The sequence below is a fragment of the Akebia trifoliata genome, unplaced genomic scaffold (assembly GCF_017979445.1).
Source record: "Akebia trifoliata isolate Shusen 1 unplaced genomic scaffold, ASM1797944v1 Contig00074, whole genome shotgun sequence".
NCBI lineage: Eukaryota > Viridiplantae > Streptophyta > Magnoliopsida > Ranunculales > Lardizabalaceae > Akebia > Akebia trifoliata.
Window position 1 is genome coordinate 2,677 of NW_028236826.1, and position 10,831 is coordinate 13,507.

The window sequence follows — 10,831 nt, forward strand, 5'->3', positions numbered from 1 at the left end:
ACCTCCTTTGAGATGCCAAGGTGTTGATTTTCATGTGCCGATAAAGTCAGATATGTCGGTAGGTGCAATGTGGCGATCTTGGCATCTTGGTGTTGTCAAGTGGTAAACTCAATAGTGCCACGTGGAACGTTAGGACTTGGGCACATGGCGGACATATGACCCCAATCTACATCAAGTATGCAAGATAAATCCCTGAGGGTTTTCAATGAGGGGTCTTGAGCTCAAGACCACTCCCTTTTCAAGGAAGGCCCCTGGTACTACCACTAAGGCTCGTTGGTTTTTAACGGTGGATTTTACAGTCGCTAAAAGTGGTATTTCTTGTAGTGTAGTAATTTAAACCTAAACTTGACCTCTGCCAAATATCTTCTATTCCTTTAGTAATAAAGGGTCTTGTTAACATGTGCCCTTAGGGCACATGTTCACTATATCCAATAATAAATATATCATATAATGGACCATGCATCTGCATCATCCGATATTAATGGGACCATGAAACCTATTGAATAATCTACACCATCGAGTGCAAGAAGAGTTCATCAACTTGATAAAATTGAAGTCTTATGCTGGAACTAACTCTCATTCTCAACTTGAAAGAATAGAACTTCAAAAAATCTTTATTATAATACAACTTCGCGAACCGAATATACTGTAAAAGTGTATGTGTTTGCGTGTGGCCTACGAAATGATTATAGAGTATATAACCAACAAAAAAAGGTGTATTGGCCAAACAGTGGCTACCTAAAGAGAAAATACGTGGCTTACAAAATTCCTTTGTTTAATCCACGTACGTACCCTTATTGAATCTTCAAGTTACCACAATACCCCGACAATAATGTATGACTTAGTTATAAGCTCCCCCACCCCACAATAATGAAGGTCAATTCTGTAATATCAAAAGTAAATAAAATAGAGTGGTGATGCAGCTTCTCCGATTTAATCGATGATTTGATCACACACGCACTCTCTCTCTCTCTCTCGTTGCATTTGTTCTCTATAGTCGCCTTGGGCTGGTGATCATAGAAAAGAGAGGATTTTGTCTTAATTAATTGCCAAAAATGGATGTCTTCATTCCTGAAGAATACGTTATTAGAAGGCACGAGATGAAGAAGACAAGGAAGAGGAAATAGCAGGAGCTACTTGTTGTTGAGACAAAGAAAAGACCATAAATTCTTTTTATTTCAGGAGATTTTGCAGCTACTAGTAAAGTGAATTGCAGTGTTTCTGTTAGTTCTCATTCTGAATCTCCATTCGATCGCATCTTTGGATGCTTCACGCCATAACTAGCTTATTATGTATGTAGATGTTGATTTTCGCTCTACTCTTTTCCTTCCTTTCTTTACTCGGGCGGACCTGTGAATTAGCCCACTCCAACGATCGAGTTAGAGACTGTGATAATCAAATCTATAAATCTTAATCTATTTTTTTAGAGAGAAGAAGAAAAAGAAAAGAACCCCCTTTTATCCATGGTCCTCTTCCTTATATGGGCGTCTATTGTAATCGTTTTCTGTGCCATTCCTTGAGGTGACTCAGGGCAGTTTGCTTACTCTCTGGCATGTCAGTTGCAGGGGTAGTTGCAACTGCTCTCTCAATCCTGGAGTAATCAGAACTGATCTGACATGGTATGAGTTGTCAAAGCTGTCGATCAATGGCACATCTATCAGATCCGTCTTACCTATCCACACTAACCTCTGATATCTACGGTGCACTTTATCCATGCTACTTGATGGGTTGGTGGTCTACGCTCGAGCTGAGCATCCGTGCACCAGAGAAATTTCGATAATCGTACCCATCAAGCCTTCTATCCGAGCTTCAAGTCCACAATTTTGAGGATCGTTTAAGCCACGTGTCTACATCCGAGAAATTCCCCCCACAATACCCCCTCTCCAGGGCTCGGGCAAACTGCTCGGGCACTTGAGAAATTATTTAAAACATGAAAAATAGACACATGGTAAGATCTCAGCGGGAATTAGCTTGGATTAGTGGTTTTAATGTGACGAATCATTACTTAGCCCGTTCATTTTTCAAGGGCGGCTGTTGGTGGGGCTGTTCTCGTAAGGCGTAACCTGCATGTTGGTTTTTACTGTACAATTATGTATAGTATACATGTGGCGCCCTGCGAATTGCTTGATTCACGTGTAAGGGTCGAACGGTCATATCGGATCTCCTAACATTTAATGCCTCATTATTATCCGTTGATGAGATCCTAACCGTTGATTCTCAACACACATCTCTTGAGGCTTCCCAGGTCTATATATACCCTTCCCATTTCTCATTTTTACTTTTACCTTCATCTTCCCTGCCGTTACTCTGCCCTCTTGTCTCCTTTACTTTCTCTACTTCATTAATGCCTCCTCTGTACCTTCATGCGCCCTTGCATCACCAGCTCATCTGCGACCGGAGGCTCTCGGATTTTTGAAGAGAAGAGACAAGGAAAGGTAACAAGGTCACGGCCCCTCCCCTCTCCTCCACCCGTTCCCCTTTCTGTCCTTCTTCTTCCATTTCAATGGCCAGGGGGAAGTCTTACTCCCCTGTTTGCCCTCCGTTGGGCTCTGTTCGGGATGCTTTTGGTATCCCCAACAGTGTGGGCTTGTCCTTCGTGGACGAAACCCTCACCCAGCGCGAATGCTCCCCAAGTACCACTGTGGTACATTGGGGTCAACTGAAGGCTGGCCTCTAAGTTCTCCTCAGCAGGCTAACTCGAGAGGTCCTGAACTTCTATAGGAGGGCTCCCGGCCAAATGAGCGGGAACTTCTTCCGTCTAATCCAAGCTTTCAAGCTAATGAATAACAGACTGGAAGAAGGTCTGCAACTCGACCTCCCGGACATTAGGGCCCAATTTTCCCTCAAGAAGTGTCCCAACAAGCCGGGCTTCTTTTACCTATCGAAGAGGAGAGGGAAGCTGTCCTTAGTCAAGCTCCCTAACTCGGATAAGGAATAGTTCTTGTTCCCGATTCAGTTGTCTGGTCAATAGGAAAATACTCCAGGAGACGAGCTTCCCCCTCTGGCCTACTCCTCCTTCAACCCCCAAGGTGAGTCTTTATTTATACTTTCTTCTTTTTTACTTTCTTAGTTCCTTTTTCTAAAGAGTGAATCCATTTCGTTCCACTTTTGCAAGTCCCAGCAAGGACAAGTTCCCGAGAGATTCGGTGGTGATCACTCATCTCCTTTCAAACCCCGACCTCTATGACTACGCCACCACCTTCCTACCTCCATCCATCCGTCCCTCAGGCATAGCTTTCCAATCCAAATGCCCTCCTCCTATCTTGGGCTCGGATTTCGAGGAAGATGTCACGGAGGTTCCCCCCACCTTATCTGCAGACATTCTAGAAGGGATTCCCTGGGTGGAGAGTGTACTACTATCGAGGAAGAAGAAGAAGAGGAAGACCACCAACCTCTTCTCAAGAGGTTGAGGAGGGGGCCCCGCTCCCCTGAGCTGGTGCTCCACCTACTTCCCCCTCCTACTCCTAAGGCGACCATCCATCTAGTCAAGCCATCTCAGGCCTCCTCTACTGGTTCGGAGCTGAGGGAAAATCTGCCCCCTCCTTCCCCCTGGGTGGTAAGACGCATGGTTGGGGAGAGGCCAGTAACAGACCAAGACTCAGTCTTATCTGATCCTGCGGTAGCGCGGGCCGTCTTTGAGGCGACCGCGCTGCCGAGAGATATAGACAAGACTTATCGTGGTTTTGCCGGGGATTCTACAAAATTTTGCAATGACGTTTTTCGAGTATTGGCCACGATGAGTTTCCCTCCTTTTTTCTCTTTATTCTCCGTTACTGCTACACTTACAAAATTTTAACCCTTATTCCCTTCTTTCTTCTTATCAAGCGCAGCACGCCGTGGCCAAGCTTGGGCAAGCCCGAGACTCTACCTTACACGACCTCCATGTCGCGGAAGGTAGAGTTCTCAAGCTTCAGGCGAAGAGGGATGCGGCTGCGGCCAATTCCTTGAAGCTCCAGTCAAGCTTGGATAACGCAATATCCGAGCTGGAGCAAAATAAAGATCGATTGGCTCTAGCGGAGAGAAAGATTTCTTCCTTGGAAGAGCTGGTGAAGGCAAAAGAAGTGGAGTAAGAACGAGTTCTTCAAGATCAGCTCAACTCCCTTCAAACCCAACTAGATTCTTCGAAGGAAGTCTGGGAGAAAGCTTACAACATGCTTAAAGCAAAGCTGAGGAAGGCTGAGGCAGCGGTGAAGAAGCCAGAAGCCACTCCTAACGCTACTCCCGAGTCTACTCCTGAAGTTCCTACAGCACCAATCGAGGAACAAACCCCCAATGATGCTGAGGTCGAAGTTGGAGCAGACGCCTGATCCTCCTTCTCTCTATTTTTTGTAATACAATTTTTGTAATTTTACATGTTCTGAATGTAATTTTGTTTTTCATGTTAATGAAAGATAAGCACTTTTTGAAATGCTTGTGTCCTTCTGCTTTATCTTGTTTTGTTTTGCTGTCTAGGTCTGCTGCTAATAATCCCAAAAAATACTTAACCCCGCTTTTATTTGAACCAACTTCTTAGTTAAGCTCGACACTCGTGGAGGGCCAAGGCTTTAACTTGAACCAACTCCTCAGTTGGGCTCGACTCCTGTTGAGGGGCCGAAGTTTTCCCTTAAACCAACTTCCCAGTTGGGCTTGGCACCTGTAAAGGGCCAAGGCTTTAACTTGAACCAACTCCTCAGTTGGGCTCGACTCCTGTTGAGGGACCGAGGCTTTCCCTTAAACCAATCCCCAGTTGGGCTTGGCACCTGTAAAGGGCTAAGACTTTAACTTGAACCAACTCCTCAGTTGGGCTCGGCTCCTGTTGAGGGGCCGAGGCTTTCCCTTAAACCAACTCCTCAGTTGGGCTTGGCACCTGTGAAGGGCCAAGGCTTTAACTTGAACTAACTCCATAGTTGGGCTCGGCTCCTATTGAGGGGCCGAGGCTTTCCCTTATACCAACTGCTCAGTTGGGCTTAGCACCTGTGAAGGGCCAAGGCTTTAACTTGAACCAACTCCTCAATTGGACTTGGCTCCTATGGAGGGGCCGAGGCTTTCCCTTATACCAACTCCTCAGTTGGGCTTGGTACCTGTGAAGGGCCAAGGCTTTAACTTGAACCAACTTCTCAGTTGGGCTCGGCTCCTATTAAGGGGCCGAGGCTTTCCCTTAAACCAACTCCTCAGTTGGGCTTGGCACCCGTGAAGGGCCAAGGCTTTAACTTAGAACGGTCAAGCGCATGAACAATAACTTCTCCTTTATTCATAATTTCTTTTAAGGTTGAATACATTCCATGGTGATAGAATTACATCCCCTGTTGGTGTTTCTAAGTGATATGTGCCAGCCTCTCCGACTTTGCTTACGATGTAGGGTTCTTCCCAATTCGCCCCGATCTTCCCACTGTTAATTTCCTTCGTGTTGGGGAACACTTTACGTAGCACCAAGTCGTCGACTTTCAATTCCCTGTGACATACCTTCCGATCATAAGACCTCTTTAGCACTTGTTGGTACCGTGTCAATCTTTCTATGACCCTCTCTTGTGTCTCGTCCAACCAATCCAAGTTTCGAGCTATCAACTCGTCATTTAGTTTAGTCTTTGACCACTTGTGTTTTGGTAGTAGGGACTTAAATCTCGGTCAGGATGACGGCCTCAGTCCCGTAAGCTAATGCGAATGGAGTGAACCCTGTTGCTCTCCTGGCTGTGGTCCGGTATGTCCATAGAACGCTGTGCAACTCATCCAACCATCTTCCTTTATGCTCAGCTAATTTCTTCTTCAAGTTTCCGAGGATTGTCTTGTTGGATGCTTCTGCCTGCCCATTGCCTTGTGGATACCTCGAGGATGACTAGAGTGATCGGATCCCATACTCCTTGAAGTAGGATTGCACACGGTACCCTTGAATTGTGTCCCGTTGTCAGAGATCAGTGCATAGGGGATTCCGAAACGTGTTATGATGTGCTCCCAAGTGAACTTGATGACTTCTTCCTCCCTAATCCGAGTAAGTGGAATAGCTTCGACCCACTTAGTAAAGTAATCTATAGCTGCCAAGATGAAAAGCTTCCCCCCTTTTCCCTGAGGTAGCTGTCCGACAATATCCATTCCCCACACAGAGAATGGCCGGGGTGATTTCATAGGGTGGAGTTCATGGTCAGCTGGAAGTGCATGGGGGCATATTTTTGGCATTTATCACACGTCCTGGCGTACCTCTTGCAATCCTCCTACATTCTTAGCCAAAAATAGCCCTAATTGATTACCTTATTGGCTAGTGATCGTCCCCCCGAATGGTTGCTACAGATCCCCTCGTGGATTTCTGCCATTACGAGCTCGGACTCCACTTCATTAAGGCACTTTAGAAGTTGACCCCCAAATGACATCCTATAAAGTTCACCTCCAACAATCGGATACTTATCGACTTGGCGTAGTATCTTCCTTGCCTCTTTCTTATCCCGTGGTAGCGCCTTAGTCTGTAGGTACTCCACGTATACTCCTATCCACCCCAAAGCTCGCTCTACCTGTGCGCATTCTCCTTCATTGTAATCGATGCTTGCTCTGGACAGGTACTCTATCGATAAAGCCCGGCTTTCTGACTCCCCTAGCATTGAAGCGATGTATGCTAACAAATCTGCATGCCTGCTTTTGTCCCTCGGGATCCAACATATCTTTACTTGGTCGAATCTTTCAATCTCTCAATTTACCACGGACAGGTATCTTGCCATTCTTTCATCCCTTACTTCGTACTTACCATTGCACTGATTTGCTATGAGTTGCGAATCGGTGGATAATGTAATTCGGTCGACTTTCAGTTCATTTGTCATTTTCAGCCCATTTATAACTGTCTCGTATTCAGCCTCATTATTCGACGCCCCGTATCCGAGCTTGATAACCTTCTCTACTCTGTCATTGCTTGGCGTTACTAGTACTATGCCAATGCCTGAACCGGAATAATTTGACGAGCCATCAACAAACATCCTCCATCCTGCTTGCTTGTCCCATAATTCTGGCTCTTCCACCATCTCATCTTCCTCTTCCAGCTCTTCCCACTATGGATCCTCGATCGGGAAATCCGCCAGGAAATCAGCTAACACTTACCCTTTCATAACCGTTCGTGACTCGAACTGTAAGTCGTACTCTCCGAGAATCACTGCCCATCTTGCCATTCTCCTAGATTTCTCCGACCTATACATCATTTCTTTCAGCGGGCTATCAGTCACTATTCGGACATGGTGTGAGAGAAAATAAGGCCTGAGCTTGTGTGCTGAGTAAACAAGCGACAATCCCACTCTCTTTGTCTTTGTGTACCTCATCTCTGATGGACCCACTGTTTTACTGACATAGTAGATAGGGTATTCCCGTCCCAAGTCGACTTTGAAAAGAACCGAGCTTACCAATGACGAGCTAGTTGCCAAATAAATTCCTAGCTCCTCCCCTTCCTCTGGAGTGTCGAGGATAGGTGATTGCCCTAGGTACTTCTTTAGGTCGTTAAATACTACTTCACATTCTTCGTTCCAGGTGAAGCTCTTCTCTTTTTGCAGTTGTTGGAATAGTGGGCGGCATCTGTCGGACACCCAAGAAATAAATCTATTCAGCGCTGCTATTCTTCCTACAAGTTTCTGTACCTGTTTTTGATTATTTGGGCTCGACATCTCAATCAAATCTCAGATCTGATCTAGGTTGGCTTTAATGCCCCTCCTGGTGATGATGTGTCCGAGGAATTTCCTAGAAGAAACTGCGAACACGCACTTTTTAGGATTCAGCTTCATTTGAAAGCTCCTCAAACTGTCGAACGCCTCCTTAAGATCTACCAAATGTTCTCCCACTTTCTTGCTCTTTACTAACAAGTCGTCGATGTATACCTCCACAGTTTTCCCAATTAACCCGTCGAACATTCTCATCACAAGCCTCTGATAAGTGGTCCAGCGTTCCTCAAGCTGAACGGCATGACCTTAAAGCAGAACAGCCCTTGCTCGATTATGAACGACGTTCTCTCCTGGTCCTCTGTTGCTAAAAGGATCTGATTATAACCCGAGTACCCGTCCATGAACGACATTCTCTCATGTCCGGCCGTAGCATCAACAAGTCTATTGATCCTCGGCAAAGGGAAGCTATCCTTCGGGCATACTCTATTGAGGTTTGTGAAGTCAATGCATACCCTCACCTTTCCGTCCTTCTTTGGCACTGCAACTATGTTGGCTATCCATTCGGGGTAGTCTACTTCTCTAATGAACCCCGCCCTCAGTAGCTTTTTGATTTCCTCGTTTACCCCCTGCCTTAGGCGGGGTGATAGTCTCCTCGGCTTCTGTCTAACAGGTCGGAAGGCTTCGTCGATATTCAGTCTGTGACATGCGGTCTATTCCCGACATATCCTCGAAAGACCATGCGAACACGTCCTTGTTTGCCCTAAGTAGCTGGACCAATGTCGTTCTCTCCTCCTGCAGCATCGTGGTACTAATGCTAACCAGCCGATCTCCACTAGTGCCGAGATCTACCATCTCAACTTCCTCTATTGTTACCAACCACTCCTGGTGTAGCTCCTTCTGTAACTACTATAACGTTTCTCGTTCAACGAACGACTCCTTCCTCTTCTTCTGAGGAGTGGCCCCGGCGTTCCATCTTTGCTTCAAGGTCAAGTGAAAACACCGCTGCGCCATTTCCTGATCGCCTCTGATCTCCATCACTCCTTCTTCGCTCGGGAATTGAATTACTTTGTGATAAGTTGAAGGGACTGCCCTCATTTCGTGTATCCATTTCCGCCCGAGGATCGCGTTATAGGCCGAGTCCGCTTCAATCACTACGAATCTCGTCATTACCACTTTCGATCCTACTGTGATTGGGAGGGTGATTTCTCCTACCGAACTGCTGGGAGCTCCATTAAACCCGTACACCAGGGTCTAGGTTGGTTCCAAGCTGTCCGAAACCACCATCTTTTTGGCTGTGCTCAAGAAAAGAATATCCACTGCACTCCCAGGATTTACCAGTATTCTTCGAAGCTCAACGTTCCCAACTGGGAGTACTATCACGAGGATGTCCTGATGGGGCATTGATGTTCCCCTCAAGTCATCCTCTGTAAAAGTTATCGTCCGTGCATCTGCTTTGTTGCCGGATGTCCCAGTTACCCGTACTCCCGAGGCTACCTGATTGACAACAACTTCATGTCGGATCCTCCTTACTCTCTCTCGAATTATTTGTTTGGATGGCCTTCCAGACCCCAACACTCCTGTGATGGTATGTACTATCCTGCGTTCCTCCAGCTCGCGGTGTCCCCCCTCTTCTGGCCATCGAGGTCGGGGCTTTCGTCCATCCTCCACAGGGGTCTCCCGCCTTCTCTCTCTCCCAGACGAGAGATACTTCTTAAGCTTCCCTGCTTCGACCATATCCTGGATGATATGGCGTAATCTGTAACAGTCCTCGGTTGGATGATCCTCAGCTCCATGATATTCGCAGTATGGTTTTCCGGTTTCCCTCTATAACCCTGTAGACACCCCATTTTTGCATCTACCTAATTCAATAATTCATCACCCGATTTTGGTGGATTCCTAATGATGAATATAAAAGAACTCGAAGGCTTGTGAGTACTGCTTGATTCCTTTTGTTTCTAATTTCTTTTCATCCCCCTACTCGTCACGACTCGACATAGAAGTTTACGCACGCTTAGGATCGCTATATCTTACACCTGACTTAGCAAGCACGTACGCATAGGTTCGTTACACAATTCAATAACTTAGAGACCTCACTACACTAGAAAAATAAAACTTTAGAACTTAGAAATACTCACACAGTGACTGAAAGAAACCTTACGATAAAATTCAAAAAAAAAAGTAAAAAATCATCAAAATGACGAAAATACCCCTCATATACCTCGGACCTCTGAAAAATCTTGGAAGTACCTCCATTGCACTCAGAATGTGATTTCGAATCTAGCGAGACCCAAATCGATGAAAATAGAGAAGTTCGAGAAAAATCTGTAAAAATCGCCAAAAGACCAAAATACCCCTCAATATCCAACTCTACAATTTAGAGATCCCGATCCCTAGGACAATGTAATAAAAATCGAAATCCAATCTAAACTAAAAATAAAATTCAAATTAAAAATTAAAAAATTCAAATTAAAAAATCCAAACAATTAAAATTAAAATCAAACAATTAAAATTAAAATCGAACAATTAAATCCAATCAATTTTTTTTTTTCAAATTAAAAAATAATAATAATAAAAAAAAATTTGATCAACCAAAATAAAAATTCAAGTAATCAACCATTAAAATTAAACTCAAATTCTATCAATAAATTTAAAATTTAAAATCGAACCCAATCTAAAATCAAATTAAAACTCAAAACTTAACCAATCGAAACAAAATCAAACCAACCAACAACCAATATTAAAATCAAAATTCAAATTAAATTTTAATCGAATAATCAAAATTTAAAATCAAATTCAAATGTAAATTCAAATTAAAACATTAAATCAAATCAAACTGTCGACAACTTCAAAATTCAAATTTTAATCAAATCAACTAATCAGAATTCAACGGGAGTAAATTACCATAGTACGAGTAGCGTGGGATCCCCCTCTCTCATATTTTTTTTTTAATAAAAAATAAATAAATAAATAAAATTTCAAAAAAATAAATAACAAAATCACGTTTTTTTTTTCTTCTTCTTCTCCAACGCACCCCCTCACCCCCACGTCCTCTTCTACTTCTCTAACACCTCTCTACTCCAACGCACCCCCCTCTCCCATTACCTCACATTTCTCTCTCTCTATCTCTCTCTCTCTCCCATGGTCACGTTGGACAGCAACTACCCCCACGTTCTCAGCTCCTCTTCTTCTCTAACACATCTCTCGCATCGATGCTCTCTCTGGTTTTT

General features: G+C 44.5%; 1 protein-coding gene across 1 annotated transcript; it reads right to left on the reverse strand.

Moving 5' to 3' along the window:
- Positions 1 to 8,855: 8,855 nt before the first annotated feature.
- Positions 8,856 to 9,338, reverse strand: LOC147382042 (uncharacterized). Its single transcript, XM_086429655.1, has one exon. It carries the CDS (start codon positions 9,336 to 9,338, stop codon positions 8,856 to 8,858), a length of 483 nt encoding a protein of 160 aa, XP_086285781.1.
- Positions 9,339 to 10,831: the final 1,493 nt, after the last annotated feature.